Source organism: Camelus bactrianus, chromosome 19 (genome assembly GCF_048773025.1).
Source record: "Camelus bactrianus isolate YW-2024 breed Bactrian camel chromosome 19, ASM4877302v1, whole genome shotgun sequence".
NCBI lineage: Eukaryota > Metazoa > Chordata > Mammalia > Artiodactyla > Camelidae > Camelus > Camelus bactrianus.
Genome location: NC_133557.1, coordinates 9,501,215 through 9,523,939, shown reverse-complemented (window position 1 = coordinate 9,523,939; position 22,725 = coordinate 9,501,215). Strand labels below are relative to the sequence as shown.

General features: G+C 53.0%; 1 protein-coding gene and 1 long non-coding RNA gene across 5 annotated transcripts in view; one reads left to right on the top strand and one right to left on the bottom strand.

Annotated features, from left to right (window-relative positions):
- LOC105073604 (uncharacterized) overlaps positions 1–22,725 on the top strand; it is a 71,321-nt gene that overhangs the window by 1,202 nt on the left and 47,394 nt on the right. The window contains exon 1 of one of the 4 annotated variants that reach the window (XR_012500586.1): positions 7,325–9,170. The exons of the other annotated variants lie outside the window; for them this stretch is intronic. This is a non-coding gene — a long non-coding RNA (uncharacterized LOC105073604). Of the gene's footprint in view, positions 1–7,324; positions 9,171–22,725 lie in introns of those variants that run through there. 4 annotated transcript variants of the gene reach the window in all.
- Positions 9,177–21,940, bottom strand: SCRT2 (scratch family transcriptional repressor 2). The gene is made up of 2 exons (XM_074347077.1): positions 20,609–21,940; positions 9,177–10,025 (listed from the first exon to the last, which is right to left on the bottom strand). Exons 1-2 carry the CDS (start codon positions 20,739–20,741, stop codon positions 9,235–9,237), a joined length of 924 nt encoding a protein of 307 aa, XP_074203178.1. The 5' UTR covers positions 20,742–21,940; the 3' UTR covers positions 9,177–9,234.

The following is a 22,725-nucleotide window of genomic DNA, read 5'->3' as shown; positions in this document are numbered from 1 at the left end:
ATAGCGATACCCAAGGAAGACTACTGTTTCATCACGAACACCCACAGTGCTGAAGGAGAGAGTCTTTGACTGAGAGAACCAGGAGAGGCTCCCTGGAGGGCAGGTATTCATATTGAAAGAATGGCTTGGTCCTGGAAGGGAAGAGGGAAGGCACAGGTGTTGGTTTAGGGTGTAGGCTCTGAAATCACTTGGATCGCATGGATTTAAATCCTGGTTCCACCATTTACTAGCTGTGTGACCTCTGTTTGTGTGCGTATGTGTATGTGGTGGGGTACTCAACTTCTCTATGCCTTGGTTTCTCCTCTCAATTGCCAGGGAGAGCAAATGAGAAAAACACACACATAAAGTGTTGAGAAAGGTCTCTGGCACATAGAAAGTGCTGAATCCAAAGCAGGTGGGAGGCACATTCCAGCCACAGAGCAGCTTGAGCACAAGCAGGTAGATGACACAGCCCCAGACCTAGACGAAGACAGGCACGTCTGCTGTCGTGGTTCTCCTTCTCACCCTGGTTGTCATGTGCACGGGGAACAGCTGGCAAGGCCTGGTGCTGCAGCCTAGTTTTCCTGTGTGGTTGGTGGGCAGACCCCATGGAGGGGGAGGACGGAGGGGGAAGAGGACCTGCCCAGTCAGCAGTTGCAATTATATTGGCCCATCTGTCCCTAAACCAATGAGATGCAGACTTAAGCCTCGTGTTGGGACTGAGATGAGGTACCTTCCATTAAGCCTGGAACTGGAGGCTGGAGAAATTCTGGGGTTTACACAATCCCCTTTTGTTTCAGTTTAGATTCTCCCAGAAGTGGATCCTGAGACAAGGACTTGTGTGCAGGTACTTTATTTGGGAGATGTTCTAGCTATTTATCCCTGTAACACAAACCACTCCAAAATTTAGTGATCTGAGACAACCATTTTATGATCCTCACAGATTCTGTGGGTCAAGAATTCAGACAGAGCAGAGTGCGGACTGGTTGTCTCTTCTGTGTAGGGTCTGGGCCATCAGCTGGGAGGTAACTCAACAGCTGGGGGTGACTTGATGGCTGGGGCTGGAATCATCTGGTGACTTCACCTTCATGTCCATCCAGTGGACCATGCTGCCTGTCAGCCAGAACACCTCCACGTTGCCTCGGCTTCCGCATAGCATGGTGGCTGGCTTCCAAGAATGAGTGTCCCAAGAGAACATGGTAGAAGCTTCATGGCCTTTTCCAGTCTAGTTTTGGAAGTCATATAGCATCATTTCTGTTGTGTTCGTTCTATTTGTGGGAGTGGTCACAAGCCCCCATAGTGACCAAGGGAAGGGACAGAGACTCCATCTCTTGACAGGAGTAGCAAGGTTCTAGAAGAGCGTGTTCCCACAAGGGAGATATTGTTGTGACCATCTTTGGAAGGTCTCCTTTGCTGTAGGAGGTGATCCCAGGAAGGACTGGGGACTCTGAGAGAAAGAATTTTGCATCAGAAATCATCCCTCTGAGGAATGGGGTTTGGGAGGAACTGCATATTTACCCTCTGATTCCTGTCCCTCACTGGTTGAAGGTGGCTTGAGGATGGTAAGTCTGCCATTTCTGGGCTGCTCTGTACTCAAACAGAGCAAACGTCCGAGGACCCGGCGGATGAAGCTGCCTGCTGCAGAGGTGGCCCAGGGGAATAAGGGGCAGGACATTAACAAATTTCTTTTCTGTCCAAAACAGCCAGAGTCTATGTTTGTTGTTTGCTGCCAAAGGCCCTAGTTACTTGCTCCCCTCATCCTGCTCCTGGGCCCCCTGCACCTCCCCTTCCCTTTTACTTTTGACAAAGAATCTTGTACATCACTCATTCAGGTATGCATAGGACTTTCCTGAGTGTTTGGAGAGTGGAAAGGATTTCTGTGCCACAAAAGGAACATTAAATCTTATACTTCTCTGCCCCTAAAATGCTCTTGTCCATTTCTACGGCTTGCCCATTTCTCCTCTTTGTCTCCTCTACCAGCCACTAAGTTCCTGCTCCTATTTTATGCAGCAACTTTGCCTTTCTCTTCTGCAGCTTTGGTACCTGCTTAGCATCTCCTTGGGGCTTTGAGGCACCTTCTCTCTTAAACTGTTTCTCCTCGTGGTCACAGGAAGACTGCCAGTGCCAATGGGTCAGCCTCCTTCTCTGTTCATGTCACTCAGCCCAGGCTGCTAAAACAAAGTACCTTAGACTGGGTGCTTAAGCAACAAACATTTATTTCTCACAGTTCTACAGGCTGGAAGTCTGAGATCAAGGTACTGGCAAATTTGGTGTCTGGAGGGAGCCCACTTCTTTGTTCATAGATGCCCATCTTCTTACTGTGTCCTCACAGCAAGGGAAGGGGCGAGAGAGCTCTCTGGGATCTCTCTCTCTCTCTCTTTTTTTCTTTTTTAACATTTTTTATTGAGTTATAATCATTTTGCAATGTTGTGTCAAATTCCAGTGTAGAGCACAATTTTTCAGTTATACATGAACATATATACATTCATTGTCACATTTTTTTCTCTGTGAGCTACCATAAGATCTTGCATATATTTCCCTGTGCTATACAGTATAACCTTGTTTATCTATTCTACATTTCAGACTTTTCAACCAAGGAGCTGGAGAATTTTATGTGTGGCCATCTCAGCACTGGCAACCAAATGTGGCCTCTGCTACCTTTTTTTCTGTCCAAGGTCCTTCTGTCTTGGCAGTCCTGGGTGCTTTGAGTGTGGGTTTCCTTCTCTAGGTCTTCTTCCTCTTCGTCTTCTTCTTTTCCTAACTGGGGAGAATCAGGAAGGCAACAGTGAAGCCAAAGTAAAAAGGCCCAACAAAATAAAGTGACTCAACCGGGGGATGGGATCTCTTCTTATAAGGGCTCTCCTATTTGTGAGAGCTCCACCCTCATAACCTAATCATCCCCAAAGCCCTACCTCCAGAGACCATCACTTTGGGAATTAGGCTTCAACAGATGAATTTTAGGGAGGCATAAACATTCAGTCTATAGCAGTTCACATCCAGAAGAGAGAGAGAACCTCCCCCACAGTGAGATGGAATTAGAGCTTTTCTCTTCGGTCTGATTGGGCTAGCTTGAGTCACATGACTACCCAGTATTAATAACATTCTCCAGGAATATACCATGTGCTGAGCTGCTCAAGGATGGGTGCTGGAACCTGTCACTTACTGGGATGCCTGTGATTGGCTTGGAGGAGACCAATCAGCCACACCCCGGGGGTCAGCCTCCTTTGAGCCCCCTGGATGGGTTAAGTGATGGGTAGACGTCTGAATAGATGTGAGCTTTGTTGACGAGGAGAGGGTGGATCAAAGACCTAGGTGTCAGTGGCACGTCCCTTCTGTCCACCTTTGATTTCAGTTGAAGTTGTGGTGAGACGTTTTGTGCAAACCTAGACCTAGCATCTAGCACTGCTGGCTTCTCAGCCCAAGCTTGCAAAGTCTTCCATATTTTCCACCCCTGTGGGAGCTTTACCCATACACAGGCACATCCCAGAGGTGTTGGAGTGTTTGCTGATGGGGACAGGAGCTGGTAAGTAAAAGCCAGCCTTCCACTGTCACAGGTAGACAATTATGAGAGGCACTCTAGGCCATTTGGACCTTCTCAAAGAATAGCAGTATCCCACCCTGTTGCTACAGCAACGACCTCACTAACACACCATCTGTATCATTCTTCTTGCGCCCTCACTCCTTCCTGGGATCACTCCTCACATAAACTGCCTGCGCTCAAGACTTTGCTACTGGGGAGCCTAAACTCAGGCAAAGGGGGAATTTCAAGGGTCATCCCCAATAGTTCTGCACCTTGTCTGGCTTAAAATTACACAGATCTTATTAGATGTATGACCTTGGGCCAGACCCTTGTCTGTGCCTCGGTTTCCTAACCTCAAAATGGCCATCATAGTGGCTCCTAATTTGTAGAGTTGTTGGGAGAGTGAAAAGAGATGATGTAGGCAAAGTCCTTAGAACAGTGCCCAACACATTGTAAGTGCTCAACAGACACGAGCTGTTTGATTACATTTTAAATGAATAATAGATCTCGAAGGTCTCTCTATGTTTGCACTTCCAGACTAGTTGCGATGTATTAGCAAGACTCTTGTTTGCAAGTAAAGAAAGCCAACGTGAATCAGCTTAATGAAAATGGAACACTTGGCTGCTCCCTTGGCTGTGGGGTGAACTGGGGCCTCAGGGAAACGTGGGCTCAGAGGTTTTTTTCTCTTTTACTTGGCAGAGCAATTACCTCCACATGACAAGAATGTGGCTGTCAGCAGGAATTATATTTGGCTTTTAGTAAGAGAAGCCCAACAAGAGAGGCTTAAAACACCCTAACGTGTTTCCTGTCATGAAAGAGAATCTGGAAGTAGGAAGTCCAGGGCTGGGACGGCTGCTCCACAGTCACTGGGAGCACAAGCCCTTTCTGTCTGTTAACTCCATCATTTTAGAGTAGGGTGTTTATTCTCAGGGTCACCTCCTGGTTCAAGACTGCCACTGAAGTGCTAGTCTGGAAGACAGTGGAGAGATGGAAAGGCAAAAAGATATGATCCCCTCCTTTTTAGGGTGCTGTCTCAGAAGTTCCATGTAACACTTTCCCTTGCATGCCATTGACCAGAACTTGGTCACGTGGCTGCTAGGGCAGCTGGGATATGCAGTCTTCACTCAATGTGACAATGTGCTCAGCTAACAACAGAGTTCTCTTACTAAGGAGGGACAGGATGGATTTTGGTAAGTTGCTAGCAATCTGAGCCACAGCTTTCAAGTTACAGGTCTTATGACTCAGAGGGAGGAAATTCCTGGGTTCTAGTCAGATGCCCACATCTGAACCAATCATCTATGGCCATGAGAGGCAGAGACTTTTTTTTTTAAGCATAAGCCACCATTATTGATGATGAATTAAATGTATGTAGTTCATTTAAAAAAATTACTGGTCATCTGCTATTAGCTAGGTACTGCGCTAGACCTAGGAAATTTAATGATAAGCAAAAAAAAAAAAAAAAAAACAAAAAACCCAACCCACTGTCAGTCCCTTCCTCATGAAGCTTATAATCTGGGAGAGACAGAGAAATAGCCAAATAATTGCACTGATTAATGGAAAAGTGTACATTGATGGTAAATTGGTGGTAAGTGATGGGACAGAAGAAGGAACAGGAAGTGGTTCCTCCCTCAGGTATGGGAAGGTGAGTCTGCCGAGTTGCTCGATGGAGCAGCCAGAGAGGTAAGAGGAGAGCCGGAGCTGCATCGTGGTGGTCTTCGTTTGAGAGGACTGTGATGGTATTTGCTAACTGAGGTGCTCTGGGCTGCAGGTAACAGAGACATGGGCCTTCCCCTCTCTCTGTTCTGCTACGGGCGGTGGGCTTCACGCTAGGGCTGGTCCCCTTGATGGTCATTAAGATGACACACTTCTTGTTCATGTTTAGGGGAGAGATTTGGCTTCCTTTATCTTAAGAGAGAAAAAGAAGAAAAATTTCTCATAAGCTTCCAGTGAACCTCTCTTTGAGTCTCATTGGCCAGAAGTCAGTCATATGCCCACTTCTCAGCCCACGGGGGATGGGATTACTCTTAGACTAGTCAAGAACCACCCCTTAAGCTGACGTTCAGGCCTCAAATTGCATGGTTGCCAGTCAAGGAGGGAGAGGTGGGATGGATGACAGGACTATAGCTGGGCACCCAGCATCCATTCCCATCTCCCTCTAGGGTGCCTTCTGTATTGCACATTAGAGAGAAACTATTTCCTAGACTTCCTTGCAGCTGAGATACAGAAAGTGAATGAGGTTCTGCCAGTTAGCACTTCCATGGGGTTTGGATGGCAGAGGTGGACAGGGGCCATTTTCTTATTGCCTTCCCTCTTGCTACTTGCAAGATGGTCATGGAAATACTCAGTTTTTCTGTAACAGTGTTCAGCGACCAGCTAATGGAAGACAGGAGACAGGTATAGTGGCAGTGGCAGAGGCCTTCTAATCCCTGGGTCGTACTTACAATGCTGTGTTCCTGAACTCAGTAGTTCCAGTGCAGCCTCTTGACACCCACCTGCCTGGGAGACAGGGCTCCCGCCATGGGCCAGTTCTGTGGCCACGTTCTGGAGGTCCAGCTGCAGGCTTACCCCTTCCAACAATTTTGTCGGCAGTCAGTCCCCAGTGTTAAATACTTTGTTTCAAACGGATCTAATACAGAGAATAGGATTTTATAAAATGCTGATCTAAAGTGGGTTCTGTTCTCTGGACCTGAAACAAAGCTAACTGATGCAACAGCCAATCAGGAGCAGCGTGCAGCTGCAGAGAACTGGGTGTGGATGGCCAGGGAAAGTATCAGGTGTCTGGGGCACTCAAACCCCTTTTGGAAATTTCGTGGAGGATTTCTACACTGCTGTCATTGCTAGAGACACCTAGCACGTAACTCAGGGTGCAGCCCCCCCTGTCCAGAGGTGTGTGAAAGGAAAGGTGGACAGGCATGGGGTGAGGGGCTAAAAGTTGAGTTCACTGCCTACAAACAGAGGAAACCTGAAAGGTCGCCCTAGTGGAGATGGGGTTCCAGCTTACAGCCCTCACCCCCGAGCCTGGCATCTTGCTCTCAAAGCACAAGGCACCCCTCCCCACACACACAACCTCAGCAAGTCTGTGCTGTGGAATGGAATTAAGTGGCATGGTGCTGGTGGTGCCCAGAGAAGTTTACAGTCAGGCAGGGACAGATTTGTATTGAAAGATCACCAAGGCAGCTTGGCAAGGAGGATGGACTGGTTGTCCACTGCCTTCCTGAACACTTTTGGTAACAGGTGCCTCACAGACTCTAGGGGCAGCTCACTGTTTGGGGACAACGTTGCCTGCTGAGCCAAAGTCAGCCTTTTTGCAAGCACGTGCTTGCTGCATGTATGACCAGTAGGGCTAGCCAGAGACCCAGCCAGAGCAGCAGGGGATAAAGTAGGAAAAAATATGGGGGCTGTAAACTGGCTGTTGAGGGACAAATCTGGCCCACAGGTGTATCTGTTTGGCAGGTGTAGTTAATTTTAATGGCAATTCTTTAAGGCAAGACACGCTCTTTCCTGTCAGTCACAGGCTCCACCATCCCTTAATGTCTTCGGGCACCTGCTTCATTCACCTATGCTATTAATCTGGGTCTTTCAGCTTGCAACCCCCAGTATCTGAGGACTATTTAGGACTGAGGATGCCTGGGACCTTATGGATGTCAAGGGACCCCTGGAGCTGTGTGAGTACTGGTGGCGGCTACAGGCTGGTCAGGCTACAGGGGGAAAATTGAGTAGCAAAAAATCTGATTGCCTCTCAGATGCTCCTCTGCCCCCACCCTGCCCCATTCCCATCACAAGATCTAGACAAGAGAGACAATGGTGAGTGGCCAAAGTCCCTTTAATATCCCTGAATTGCGTTACAAGTAATACTGCTGGAGGTGAGGAAGGGAAGAGGGTCTGGGGTGGGAGATGGGGGAGGAGGAAGGAGGGGGGAGCGCCAAGCGCTCATACAAAATATGGCCAAAAGGCTTAGCATGCATGGAAAATTATTGCTGTCGGAAGTTCCTATTTACAGGGTCAACACCCTCCGTAATTGCTTCTGCAACCCCTCTCCCTCCCCGGGTCCCTGCTGCCTCCCTTCCTGGGTGAGCCTGAGGCTGAGAAGCCCTAGAGAAGTGCTCCTGCTCCAGGGGCCCCTCCAGTCTCCACCCTCCTTTGTGGCTAAGGGGAGGAGAAGGGGAGGGTCGGAGAGTCCAGGACTCCTGCCCTCAGCTGGGCGCCTAGAGGTGGGGCAGACGCGTGTGCTTAAAGCAGAGGGGGCCAGGGCCGTGAGCGTGGAGGTGTGTGCTTCGGTCCTCGCCCGGGCATGCAAAAGCGCGGCGGGGGAGGTAGTGGCGGCCAATGTGGGGGCAGCTGGCAGCCCCGGCCCCTCTGCCCGGGAGAGTTGCATAGACGTGTCCGGGAGGGAGCGCTCCTCCCTAAGGAGCGGAGTGGGCCAGAGGCCCCAGTGGGTCCGGGGCTCAGTCGGTCCCTGGAACCTGGGGTCTCTTGAGAAGAGGAATGAACAGGAAGCATAGAGGAGGCTCCTCTTCGGTCTCCTTGGAGTGGGAATAGAAGGCTCAGGAGGGCGGGGACCTGCCCCATGACTGGACCTCCTGATATCCCCCTACCCACCAGGTGAGGGTCAGCAGGCTATCCTGCCCATTCTCTTGCCCCCTTCCCCAGCAAGTTCAGGCTCTGATGAGGGTGGGGCTTCTCCCTCACTCTCCCAAATAGGGTATGTTGTGGGGAGGGGGGGACAGCCCGCTATGGCCTTTGCTGTCCCTCTCCTTGCCTGGCTCCCTGACCTCCCAGTCCAGCTGGGGAAGCCAGACCATCCCTGGGTGAGGCCAAGAGATTAAATAGAATAATAAATAGATAAATAAATAAATACACACATAAATAAACTGGAGAGGCCCAGCCGGATGGGGAGAAGGGCATTTGTGAGGTGCCCCAGACCTTCCCCCAACAAACAAGGAAGGTTACCTGTAGTCTTGGGGGTAGGGAAAGTGCTCAGAGAATCTAGGGGGAGGCTGGAAGCCCAGGGAGGGGCTGTCCTGGGGTGAGAGAGGGGCTGCGTTAGGGCGCAGGGCCTTGAACTGCCCCTCAAGTCTGCCCCAGGCCAGGTGAACTCAGAGGGGTGAGAGCTGCTAGTGGGATGAGGGGATCTGGAAAGAGTAGGTGGTGGGAGAGGGTGAGAAGGCCCCCGAGGACCGAAGGGGGTGGTGGTGTTTGAGTGGCTAGACCTAAGGCCAGGGTAATTAGTGGACAAGGGACAGACCGGGGACTCCAAGAGGGGTGAAGATAAGATCCCTAAGGCCTGCGTCCTGGTGTGGATGGGGGAATCCATGGCAGGCATGAGAATCAAGGGTAGTTTTAGGCTTAAGATTGGGGGTTCCAGTAGTGAAACTGTCTTGAGTCTCAGCTGAGAAGTTAGAGGAAAGGTTTGCAAGTTAGAAAGGGAGAGGTGCAGGGTCTGGGCGGGAGAAAATTCCGGCTCTGCTACCTGGGAGAGGTGCAGACCTGGTGCCTGAGTTGGAAGCCTTGAGGGCGTGGACAGGGGTCAAGGTCTGAATCTTAGTAGCCGGAAAGGATGATGATGCAGGTCGGGAAGCACTGGGGAAAACAGTGCCAGAAGTGAGTCCTGGGCTTGGGAGTTGGAGAGAAAAGTTCCGGGCTAATAGCCGGGTCCCCACGAGGGGCGCGGGTAAGGGAGCGCTGCTGAAGGATGCTGAGGGTGCAGGTGGGGGGCCCGGGGCGCGGCGGTAGGCTCAGCTGGCGTGGCCGGCGGGGGGCGGCGGGGGCGGCTCGGCCCCCTTGACGCAGGCGGCCTCGCAGTGCTTGTGGAGGTAGGACTTGAGCGCGAAGCTCTTGTCGCACTGGCGGCAGCGGTAGTGCTTGAAGGCCGAGTGCGTCTGCATGTGCGCGCGCAGGTTGGAGCGGTCGGCGAAGGCCTTGCCGCAGTGCGCGCAGCCGAACGGCTTCTCGCCGGTGTGCGAGCGCATGTGGCCCTGCAGCAGCCAGGGCCGCGAGAAGGCCTTGCCGCACACGCCGCACTTGTGGCGCAGGTTGTGCGTGAGCACGTGCATGGCCAGCGCGGGCATGGACACATACGCCTTGCCGCACGTCGGGCACTTGCGCGCCAGCTGGCTGTCCAGGCTGCGGTGCGTCTGCTTGTGGCGGCTGAGGTTCGACGACGTGGCGTACGTCTTGCCGCACTCGGCGCACGCGTGCCGGTGCCCGCCGCCTGCTGGCGCCCCCGCGCGCCCCGCGCGCCCCCCGCCGCTCCCGGCGTCCCCCGGGCCGCCCGCGTCCCCGCCGCCCCCGCCGCGGCGCCGCCGCGAGCGCCCGTCCGAGATGAAGAAGGCGTCCATGGAGTAGCTGTCGGTCACGGCCGCCTCCCCGCGAAAGTAGCGCGCCGACAGGCTGGACTGCGGGCTCTCGGGGTCGCTGTACTCCTCCGGCGCCGCCGGCGGGTACGCGGGCTCGGCCGGCGCCAGCTCCAGGCCCGGCTTCTGGTCCGCATCGTAGCTGCTGGGGGGCAGGCAGTGCGGGGCGTAACCTGGAGGGGGCGAGATGGGGACCGGGAAGGTGAGGTGGCCGGGAGGCGTCCCCGTGCCGCTCCTGGGAAATGACGGCTGTTTGTGAAACAGCAGTCACTGTCCTGCACCTCTGCTCTGAGTGTCACGCCGCCCGGGGTTCAGATCCTTTCTCCGTGGGCCACAATAAAAAATCACCCCACCCGACCCTCATGAAGCACGGTGAAGTCAAGTTTTACAGACTTTTTGCTGACTATCTTCTTAAGTGCTCACGGCCTCGCAGGAAAGGTATTATTATTGCACCCACTTTACAGATAAAGAAACTGAGGCCTATAGAGTCTAAGCTCACAGCTAGTAATTGATGGAGCCAGGATCCAAACCTTGGCAGCCTGAAGCCAAAGCCCAGACTTTCTTTATTCCAGCAACATTCTACCATTCCAGTCCTGTGATTTCTCTGAATCTCAGCTTCCTCGTCTGCAAAATGGAGCTTCTGACTGGACACTCCTTCCCAGGGTTTTTGGAAGGACTGAGTGAAGTGATGAAAAGAACCATTTATTAAGCTCATGCTGTGCGCCAAGCTCTGCCTTCATGCTTTATGCATGTTAACTCACTTACTCATCACAGACCCTAGGAAGTAGTTCCTGTTACAATCCCCATTTTACGTATAAGGAAATTGAGAGAGAGGAGCACACAGTAATTGCTATATAAATGTTAGCTATTATAATTATGCTTTTTACTTGTTGGAAAAAGCGACTTCACTGAAGATTACTTAATAATCTTGTCGGCCTCCCCCACCAGACTATGAGCTTCCCAGGGCAGGATCTGTGTGCCCAGCATGTGCCTGGCTCAAAGGAGGTGTGCAAAGAATAGATGTTGCATAAACGAATCACAATCCTGTTAGACTCACTTTCCAGGATTGCTGGGGTATTAAAAGAGGTCAAGTGTGTGGCATGTAATTGATGCTCCAAGAAGGGAACTTTCTTGTACTTGTTCCCAAGCCTGTTTGGCTCCCTGCTCCACTAGAAGCCTTCTGGAACCCCCCTGTGAGATTCATCTCCTCCCTTCTCTCTCCTCTCTAGAGTTGGACCAGAAATCCTGTTCGTTTGGGATTGAGTGACTGGTGGTTGGGTGGGCTGGGGCTCTCCAAAGGCATTCCACGGGGGCTTTCCAAGGGCAGGGGCCACCCTGATTGGTCTCTGCCTCCCAGGGCCTCGTGTGGTCCCAGCATCCTATCTGAGGAGCCTGGGGCCTGGGCTCCCTTGAGAGTTTTTGGTAGACATCACACAAACTTATCAACCTGGCACTAAGATACCCAGTGTTTCCATTGTCCTTTGATTTGGAAGAACAATGGAGGTTAGGCCCTTTTACAGGAAGTGGCAAAGCAGAGATTTGATCCTCTCCCTCTGATCCCTGCGACCTGTACCTTCACTACCACCAGCCTCCCCGACTCAAGTGAGCAGGTGGAAGAGGGCTTTGTAAGAGGAAGAGGCAAACTGGATTCAGAGTTTGCCTGCCTGATGCAGCCTTCGTGCTTTCGCTTCACATCTGGCATTTGGGATGGTCACAGGGTGAAGTCTGTGCAGCCTGTCCCTCAACACTGAAAGTGAAGGTGTACCCTTATTTTTTCCTCTGTCCCTTCAGCTGCCCACACAGGGACTCTGCTCACAGAAATGGCTGGGGATTGGGAGGAATGGAGGACTCAGTAGGGAGGGGCACTGTGGTCAGATGCAGACAGGGTAGTAGTGGTGGCAGTTTTATAATGGGGAGCTCAGCCTCTCAGCATCCCATTCTTCCACTCCTGTCTGCTTTTGATCTAGAGGTTCCCCCACCTCCCACCCCAGGAATCAGACCTGGTACTTGGGGAGTATTGTTTCAGACTGAATTGAATACCTGTTGGGCATACCCAGACTCCCTCTTTTTCCTGTATTTCTTCCCATTGTAATTACTGATGATAATGATAATAATAGCTGATATTTACTGAGCACTTACTAAGTGCTAGGCGCCATGCTAAGTGCTTCAGTAGCATCACCCTGTTGAATCATCACAAAAACACCTGTGTTAACAGATAAGGAAACTGAAGTGCAGAGTGCTGGTAGTTCTTGCTCATGGGGTGGAACAAGGGCTGGACCCCACTGCACTGCTCCCCTAGTTTTCCACATGCTGGGAGGTCCCTGAGGAAGGGGCTGTGGCTGGGTTGTTCACCTCCTGTCCCCAGTGCCTGGGCTAGTGGTCACTCAATAAGTATTTGTGAAATGGGTCATAAAGATCTGCCAAGCCAGCCTCAGTCCCCAGCCCAGCAGGGTCTGCCACAGACCATTCTGTCTGCCTGGTCTTGGGACGACTTGATTCCTGACATTGATTTTAGCTGGGTGACCTTGAGCAAGTTGTGCCTCTTTCTACATCTCAGCTGCTTTCTCTGGATATGAGGATAGTATAAGAATTCATTTGGAGGGGGTCACTTATCATGTGACCAGTTCCTTGCATGTTCAATGATTAAGGAAGGATAGCATATTGGTTAAGAGCACAATTTTGGTGCCAGACTGCCTGGATTGAATTCCAGCTTTACTACTCCCAGCTGTGTGATCTTGGACAAACTTTAACCTCTCTATGCCTCTGTTTCCCCAGGTGTAAAATGGGGGAATAATAAAAAGTACCGGACTCACAGTTTACAGTAAGGAGTTCACGAATCAGCAAACAATAAGTGAAAAGTGAACGAATAATAACCAACACTCCAGGAGCACTTAGGTGTCAGACATGATTTAAGGCTTTACACACAAGAATGCGTTCTACCCTCATGACTCTGAGGTTGGTACCATCTCACACATGAGGAAACTGAGGCACCAGGTAGTTAAGTAACATGCCCAAGGTTGCACAGCTAGTAACTTAGAGCCAGGATTTCAGCCCAGTACCTGGCGCTATATGTGTTGGTTGTTATTTATGAATAATAATAACAGTCTCCTCAGATGGGTCTCTGTGCTGCAGTTTTCTTGGTGTGCACATGGACACATCTTGTAGTGCCTCCCTGGGCCACCTGTTTCCTTACCCCAGAATTCTGCCTCAGTGCCTATCCAGGGACTCGTGTTCGGGTGAGAAAACTTCTGGTGATAGGAGCTTAGTGGATCCTCGCCCCAGCTGGCTCTCTTTCCATGGCGCCCTCTGGTGGCTGCCTGCAGTACTGCAGCACCATACTCTTGTCGCTGGAGGGCTCTATATAGAAATAGGGGCACCTCAAACAAAGGCTGCTCCTCTGCCTAGAGACCGATGTGGAATTGCCTTCCATACAGGAATTGTGGGGCTAGACTTGATGGCTAGCAGCTGTGGAGGTCGGCATGGGTTGTGGCAGGGGGTAAGGTGGAGGGATTGTATGAGAGTGTGTATGTGGTCCTGGTGGAAGAGGTCCTTCTAACTTGCTTTGTGACCTTGGCCAGGTTGCTTAACCTTTCTGGACTCTGTCTCTACCAGAAGAAGGTTGACTGGGATGCTCTAAGGACCCTTTCTGCATCGTGGCTGAATAGATCCCTCAATGATGCCCATTGTCCTGTGCCTGACCCCCAACCCCCATTAACTCCACCTCGTTCTCCTCAGATCCACAGACCTCTCCCTAGCTATGTGACATTGGGCAAGTTATTTAATCTCTTTGTAACATATCTGTATAAAAGAACTCATAATAGGATTGAATGAATTAATGGTGCAAAATGCTTAGTACAGTGCACAGTAGCCTCTCAAGCTGTTATTATTATTATCATTATTGTTATCCTTACATTTCCTAGTGATATCTTTCTAATCTGCTAGAGGGTAGAAGGAGACACACATGGGTATATCAGGCTGCTGTGTGAGCTTGGGCAAACCACCTCACTCCTAGGGGCCTCAACCCTGGAGAATCCTTTAGGACGCTATAGGCAGAGCTCTGCTGGTTCTGTTCATGGAATTCAGATGGATTTGGGGTGCCTTCCTCTGCCTGCCCTACAGGTGACTGTCCCATTTGAGGGATAGGGACCAGAGCCACTCCTGCCAAGTGGCTAAAGGGAAGGCTCAGAAACACATAGGAGAAGTGGAGATGTCATGCAAATGTCACCAGAGAATGACTGTGGTTTTCCCTGCTTGAGAGTCTTGGGATTTTAGACTGAAGGTCCAGAATAAAAATCCCGATTTTTATGAAAAATCAAGCACTGGGTGTTGCATAGACATTGTCTCTTCCAGTTGTTTGACCCCTTGGGATGAGCGTTGCGGGTTGGAGATCTCTGAGATGTACTGCTACTTCTACTGCTTCCAACTACCCCTGTGTCCTTCGCTGTGTCGCGGGAACTGCTCAAGCCCAGAGGCCCGGAGAGGGGAGAGGATCTGCCCAAGGTCACTGGAGGAGGAGTAAGGCTCAAAACCCTCCAGAGCGTGTGTTTTTTTCTAGAACTGCTGAGCATGCTGGGGGAGGGAAGGTTTTCAACTGGTGGGCAGAAGGGGTGGTGGGTTTCTTCAAATACCATCACCAAGCTGGCCTGTATCTGATGGGATGATGGAGTACTTGGGGGAGGTGGGGAGAAGCTATTCTTCTAGATAATACACCAGTCCCTTGTAAATCTTTGTAAATAATTAATAAAAGTAATGACTAACACTTACTGAGCACTTACTGTGTACAAGGTCCCTGCTCAGTGCTTCATGCACATAAGCTTGTGTCTAAGGGAACATGGTAATCACTTGCTCTGGTGCACTAGTTCTGCAGAAGTTGAGGCCCTGAGAGGGGCCTTGACCAGGTTGCAAAGCAAGTTCACACCAGAGCTAGGCTGGCCTCCAGGCTCCCCAGTCCAGTGCCCTTTCTCTCCGTCTCTACCAGATTCCAGGGTCCCAAACTTCCTGCAGGGAATTTCCAGCCCCAATCCCTCTTCCCCGTCTCAAGATGAGCAGAAAGAGAGAGGGGCCTGGTGGTGGGCCAGCCTCCCAGGTGGCCCACTTTCCTGAGGAGGGCCGGGCCCTGCTTGGTGAGGGTGGGGGGGCTGGAGGGGCTGCTGCATGGGTATATTTAGAGCTGTGTCTTGCTGTGCCAGGGCCTCAGGCCTCGAGAATCAGCTCCAGCCAGCTGAGCAGAAAGCCAGGTCTGTCAGCAGCAAAGTGGGATAAAAATAGTTTCTCCTGTCTGCTCAGAGAGCTGGGCAAAGGGGCTGGTACCTCCCCCTCCCCTTATTATAGCATCTTTGTTAGCAGTTCCCTGGGCACTGGACCAGAAATGACACCCACCTCCTCCAAGGGCCTGGCAGCTGGTACACCTGCCCACTGGAGTGGGGGGAGGGTGCTGTCCCTGAGTCCAGATGAACCGGGAGGGGCAGAGTGAGGTCTGGCCCAACATGACCAGTGTTGTAAGGGAGGGGGCTGTTTCCCACTGACTTAGACCCAGAGAGTTCTAGAGGATTCCAGGGCCCCTCCCCCCCATCCCTACCTCCTGAAATTCCCCATATTCTGATTTTTCCTGACTGTGACCCAATTCCCGTGGCCCACAGGGAGGTCCACAGCTCTGCGGGAATCAATAGGAAAGCTTTTTCAAGGGGCTGTGGAGAAAGGCGTGGTGACTGAGGGTCTTGAGTTGCCCAGCACTGGTTGATGGAACAGCCTCCTGCTCCCTCGAGGCAGGGCTGTATAATGCTCACTGTCTCTCCAGGCTCCCTACTTTCTGCTCTACCCTCTCTGGGCCCCAGAAGGTGCAGAGGGCTGATTCCAACCTCCCTTCCTACCCAAAGGCTGGCAACCAACAGTCCACCCCAGGGGAGACCACAGCTGGGAATGAGGCCAAGAGTTCTAGGGACCTCATCGCTCTCAGCAGTGTCTTGCGTGCTCCCCAGATGGCCTTCAGGCTGTGGGGATCCCTAGAACATGTGGATGAAGCACCTGCCAGGGAGGTGTGATGCGGTCTGCCATTTATGCCCTTGTCATCTCGGGCAAGTCACCTCTCTGGCCTCAGGTTTGCCTTTGGAGGTTGAAGCTAACCTTCCCCCGCGCTCTGTGCTTGCTGCCCTTTGCCCACAGTCTGTGTGCGTGCGTGTGTGTGTTGGGGGAGTCTCAGGGATGTATAAGTTGCTGTGCTGCCATGGGGTTTTGATGGACTCTCTTGTCCTCTCTCAGGGGCCACAAACTGAGGCTATTTGAAGAGTGGATACTTAGCCTGGGCTCCTCATGTGCCCCTGTGACTCCAGGCTTTAGGGGGGACCATGGACCCCAGATTCAATATCCTACATGGGCCCTGTTATTCCAAACTCCCACTGACTAATTCTCAGGAAAATCAGATTTCCGAGTCGATTGCTTGATTTCATGAAAAGGAAACTGAGGCTTGGGTAGGGGAATATTAGTTCAAAGCGACAGGAAAGCTAATAGTGGTTCTAAGACTTGAACTGGCCAGCCTTGTGAATGGACCTGGACATGACCTTGGACCTGAAATTGGATTTGGATCCTGGAGCCTGAAAGTTGACCTGGACCTGGTCCTGGACACTGAAACTTGAACTTGTACATGGATTTGTTCTGAATTTTGGAGTGGACCTATAACCTCTGACATTGACCTTGGACCTAGACTTCAGACCTGGTCCTGGACCTAAGGTTGGACCTGGGCTTTGAACTTGGACCTCTGACATGTCTCTAACCTTGACCTTGGATCTGGACCAAGACTAAGACGCAGAGGCAGTGGTGGTTAAAGATGACTCATATGGGCCTGCTGTGTGTCCTTGGGCACCTCTCAGCCATCTCTGGTCTTGGGGCCTCTCTTTTGCATCCTTGCTCCTGAGATGGGCTTTCTGAAGTGTGGGGTGGATGTGTGGCAGTTGGGGACTTTCATCCAGGTTCCCAGGCCTGGCCTGGAGCGACTCCCTGGCGCCGTCAGAGGGAGTGAGCGGAAGCGGGTGCTGGTATAATGTGGTCAACTAGATAAGCCCATGGGCAGAAGTAGGAGCACTTCCTCAGCCTGCTGGGGAGGCTTAATGTAGCTGCGGAGGGCAGACAACTGCGTTATTGGATTGGCATTGATCCCTCATCTGCCTGGGTCAGATGCACTCTGAAGGAGGATGGGGGCAGGATGGGGCAGGAGGTGCAGAGGAAGGAGGACCCAGCACCCAGCTGGAGTTCAGAGTCAGGGTTTGAGGGGAGATATACACTCCAAGGGCAGTGAAGATGTCCTCGGCTGGGGTCCACAGAGACCACTGCTGTGCAGATGGATAGTAGCAGCCTTCTCTGGGAGGGCTGAGTCCCCAGCATTCTCCAGGATGGGGGCGCTAGCCTGTGAAGGGGTGGGCTTGATGAAGTTGGAGGGTGAGGTTTTGAGGTTAGGAGGATGTGAGTTGGTGTCTCACCAAGAGACTGGATCTGTGCTCAGAATCACCCAGGGGAGAGGAGGGGAAGGGAAGGCTCTACAGAGGCAGAAGGCAGTGGAGGAACAAGAGGAGCAGGAGGGAGAGAAAAGAGGCATTATGTTGGAGACGATGGTGAAATTAGATCTGGTCTCCTTTCTTTGGGGAGCTCTGCAGAGAGACCTGGAACTTTCCCTATTTGAGGGCCTCTCCTTCCCTATTTAGCGGTTCTCTGGATTCTGGGGGAGCCTGGAGCCCAGATGCACCTGCCACACCCACTGCCCAGCCCACGGAGGCCGAAAAGGAAGGAAGTAAGGAGGCAGAGAAGAATATTGCTCCTCTGTGTGTGTGTGTGCGCGTGTGTATGCGCGCGCTTGCTCATGTAGGAGGAGGAGTCCTCCAGGAATTCTCCAGCACTCCCAGGCATTCCCTGAGCTGGGGGTACACTCTTTAATTTGGGGTCCTGCGCCTTCATCAGTTTGGAGCCTGTGTTTCCCCTGACCTCCACATTCGCAGGCTCCCTTTCTGCCCCCGCCCCCCAGATTCCCCTCCCACCAATCTCATCCTGACCCTGCAGCCTTTGCTGCAGGAATGGCTTGTAAGAGGATCTTTCTAATAACTGGAACTATCTCCAGCCCCAGGCCCTCCCCCCTCCCTCCCTCCTTTCTTCCCCCCTTCCCTCCCTCCCTCTCCTCACCTCCCCCCTCCTCTCTTTCTCCTTGTTTACCCAGCACACTTACACACGCTGGGAGAGAAAAACGTCAGCTCAGCAATTTTTCACACTTCCCTCAAACGCTCAGCAAGGTTATTTCCGGCAGAGTGGAGACAACGGACCACTAGGAGCCAGCAGGCTCTCTGAGGACCCCCAGCACCCCTACCCACCTGGGAAGTGAGGGAGCTTTCACTTCCCAGTCTGGCCACACCCCAGTGATGGAAGAGGCCCCTGATAACAGGACAAGGCAGACCGTGTTTTCCAGCCATACCCAGGCTTGAAGGGTCACCCCCTGGTCTCTGGCACTAACCATCTACTGCAGACACTGCCAAGGCAGCCAGGCCAGGGTATCTGTCCTCAGCATGGGGCAACCTGCAGAGACTGAAGCCAAGAAAAACGCCTGGCCTCAGAAACTCTGCTGCCCCTAGCCAGACATCGGAGGTTAAATGGAGCCCTACAGAAACCCTGACAATGGCCCCTTGCATTCCTTTAGACCCTCATCCACTCATCGCCAGTGCCTCCCATCTCACACTTGACCTTCACAGAAGCTGAGGTTATCAAAGTTGGAAGGATACTTAGCTCTTGCCATCCAAACTCTTTCACTGCTGATACAGTGGAGGACCAGAAAATGGAAGGCGCTTGCCCAAGGTCACAGAGCAAGTCAGAGATCTAGAGCCCAGACCTCCCAGAATTCCAGGCCAGAGCTATCAGACTATCAAGACAGCCTCAGGATTCCCCAGAGGCCTGGAACTGGTCTGGAGCCCTTTGGGGAAAGGGCCAAGGACAGGGGTGATTCTAGAGTGTTGAACCTGGTGGAACCTCCAGAGGAACATCCCTGCTGATAGCTTTGCCCTGACCCTGGTTCCCACTATTCACTCAGGGGCTCCTTTCAAAGCTTTTTTGGACTGAATTAAGGGCAAGGCATGCCTGCCTCTCTCCTGAGGAACAGTCAGTTTTCACTGTGCATGAGAAATTCTCCAGGCTTCTCTGGGTTTCCTCAGCTGGCCGAGGATAGGACCAAGGGGGCCTCAGCAGGTGGGAGCCCAGGGCTTTGTGTCAGTCCCCCAAGGGGTCCTCATCCCAGGCTTGCAGGCATGTCCATTTCTACAGAGGTCCCCAGCCCTGGCATGGCCCCAGGTCTACCCTGCGCCCTGCCAGCACTCAGACAAGCCCAGCCATATCCCTGGGTTCCAGTCCTCAACCCCAAGAGGCCCTGGGGTCAAGAAAAGAGGACAGTAGAATAAGAGATGTGGGCAAAGAAAAAGGGGGTTGGTTCTCTTGAGGATCTGGGGGAGACCAGGGGCTGTAGCTGTATCCCTGATTACTCCCTAATTTCTTTGACCTTGATGAGGTCACAGAGCCCTTTGCCCAGTGCCCTCTTGCTACCTGGCTTGGCAGAGTGATGGAATGCGGGTGAAGTGCTTGGAAATCCCTGAGGCAGAAGCTCCCATTCGCCTGACTCCTGCCTTTGCTGTCTCAGCTCCCCCTTCATCCTCAACCCTTTCTTCTCTCCTTTTTCTCTCCTCTCCTCTTCTTCCCTTTCCTTTCATCTCTTCTTCCCTTCTCTCTCTCTCTCACACACACACCCCAAAGCTGATGCCACATGTGATGTCAGATTTCTTACTGCCAAAGGGGCACCTCCTCTCCTGACACCTGTCCTGGTGGGGGCCATCATAGGAAAATCCCTTTGCAATCCCCTTGATGGGGGATGGGGTCCACAGAAGCAGTCTCTGACTCTTCTCCACTCCCTCCAGAGATCACCTTTTTCTGGGCCTGAATGACCTCTCTTGTCCCCCAAACCCTTGTCCCTGCAGGAACTTGCTCTGAAAAGAGATGGAGTGTGTTGGGGGTGGGGGACTGACAAGGAACAGCCGGGCTGGCTCTGGAGGGGAGTGAAAAGCTGGAGGGGGGAGGGAGAGCAGCCCAGGAGACCAGGAACTACTTTGGGGGAACCCCTCCTAGAAATCCCCTCTTTCTCTCAGTCCTCAGGACAGGCCCAGCCTTTGGCAGGCATGTGGCTGAGGGTAACAAAAGAGTTGCTCAGAGAGGGGGCCTAAGAACACTTGTCTGGCATCAACAGGGGGAGCAGGCTTGAAGGGAAGAGGGTGCCCCCAGCTACTCACCGGGAGCCAACCCTATCTCCTCTAGGGATTGGTAGTCCAGACAGGTTTACCTTCCTTATTAGGGGAGCACACTCGGGCAACCAGCCTCCTTCCCTCAACCAAGGAGAGGGGACCCTCAGTCTGCCTTGTGCATTAGCCTCCCAGCACTAACCCTTCATGGGCACCTTTCTCTCTCCATTCTCTCACCACCCTCACTCCAGCCCCGATCTAGGGTCACAACTTTCAAAGTCCGATCTGGCGCGTGGCGGCGGGATGGGCCGACCCTGCGACTTTCCCTTTGTACGGACCTGGCCCTTGCCCCGCCCGCTCGGCCTTCGGGAAGCCCGGGAGGCACACACAGACAGGGAAATCTCCTCCCGGGGTTCCCTGCCGCGCGCACCCCTCCTCGTGGCCCGAGTTGGGGAGGGCCCGAACTCCCTTCCCCTCTTCTCCCCCCACTGGGTCCCACTCACCGTTGTCCCCAGGCGGCCCCCGGGCGCCAGGCAGCACGTAGGCAGTCTCCAAGGGGTGGTAGGTGGGGGCCGGCACCCCGCTGCACTGGAAGCCGTCCCCTTTGATCTTCTTTACCAGGAAGGAACGGGGCATGGTGCGACTGGCGGGGGACTCGGCGGGGGCACTTGCGTGGGCCCCGGTGAGGGGAGGCGGCCAGCAGGGCGCGATTGGCTGTCTGCTCGGGGTTTCAGCACTGGACAGCTCCCAGCGGGCGGGCGGGCGGCAGCGCGGAGCCGGCACCGGTGGCGGCGGCTCCGGCTCTGGCTCGGGCTACCGCTCGGGCTTGGCGGCGGCGGCGCGCAGACTGGCGATCACTGGAGCTGTGCTCAGCACTCCGGCTGCCGGCTTTATATGGGACGCAGGCTGGAGGAGATCAGGTGGTCCCCTAGCAATGGAACTGTTCAGCGCTCTAATCCATCAAATGTCCCCCAGGACAATCGCTCCGCACACGTTCTCCTGAACCGGCGGCGGTGGGGGCAGGCCAGGCGCAGGGAGCAGCGGGCAGGCAGGAGGGGAGAAAGTGAGGGCGAGAAAGGAGCAGAGATAGAGAGAGACGGAGAAAGAGGAAGGAGGGGGGAGAGAAGGGGTGGGGGAGAGAGAAGAGATGAGATACACAGAGAAAGAAAGAGACATACAGAAAAAGAGAGAGACACACACCGAAAGAGGTAGAAATAGGAGCAGAGAGACCAAGATAAGGACAAAAAGACACGAGAGAAACAGAGAGAGAAGAAAGGCAGAGATGGAGAGAAATAGCAACACAGTCACACACCCGCGGGAGAAAAAGAGAGATCCAGATACACAAAAAGAAAGCCCCCCAGGGATGCAAAGAAAGGGAAAGAAAAGTGCAAGACAGAGAGAGAAACCGAGGGAAGAGAAGGGAGAGTGGTCTGAGCAGGCAGGGTTCAGGCACATAGGGACACAGGGAAGGGTATGCAAAGAAAAGAGCTCGCCGGCGGCAATCCTTCCGCCCCCAGTCCTCTCCCTATCCCCCAGTTTTGAAGTGGCCAGTTTGGACACTCAGCTTTAACTAGGGAAAGTCATCCCCCGACCCCAGCTTGGCCTCCCCCTGAAGCCCCCTGTTGGGTTTGAGGTTCAACTTTCTTCTCCCAGAACTGATGGGGGGAGCCAGTCCCCCATGCCAATGCCCAGCCCCACTCAGCTGGTTCTGTTTCGGTGCCTAGCTCAGGCGGGCGCTGCAAGAGGAAGTGAAAATCGTCCAGTAATTAATTTCCCTGCTGCCGGGGGGTGGTGGTTTTGACACATCCGAGGCTGTGTCTTTCCCTGAAGCGGGGAGCAGACAATAGAGACACGTGGACTGGGAAGGGAGAGGGGGGAAGGGAGGGGGAGCGGGGCTCCCGCTGGAACTCTTTGCAGGTCAGCTCCTTTGTCTCCAGGAGTATCTGAGCGGACCCCCCTCACCATCCGGCCAAAACCTAGCGTGCTCCCATATCCTGGCAGGTCCAAAGAGCAGGAGAACTCAACCTCCTGCCCAGAGGCTGCTTGGCAAAGTGCCCTGGTGGTGGGCCGGCCTCAGCAAGTATGGGATGGCCAAAGCACAAGAGTCCCAGAATCAGACTAGGAATGCCAAGATCTCATTGGTCAACAGCATGCTGTTTATGGAATGCCAAGCTGATGGAGTGGGGATGTACTTTTGGGATGGGGTCATCCAATACTAGTTGGGAGACAGACCCATGGAGACTAAGAGAATGTCCCCCAGTGAGTCAGCAGAAATTTCTAGAGACTACCCCCCTCTCCCTGGCCTTTGGGCCCTCTGAGTCAAGGGCTCACAGTCTTTGAGGTGTCACTTAGAAACCTCAGGATTAAGTTTGGGCCCCTGATCTTGCCAAAGCCTTGCATGATATGGGGGGCTCTGCCTATCTTCTTAGCCATATTGCCCCATATTTTGCCCCCTGGAGACTTTTTTTTAACTTCAGTCACAGAAGGTTGAGGTGACCACACCCCTTGACTCATGGCACACCAGGTGTTCCTTACGCCAGCCACACAAGCCAACTTCTAGTTTTGCAGGCTTACTGCTCTCTCTTGGCCTCCACACAGGTTCCTCTATTCAGATTGTCCG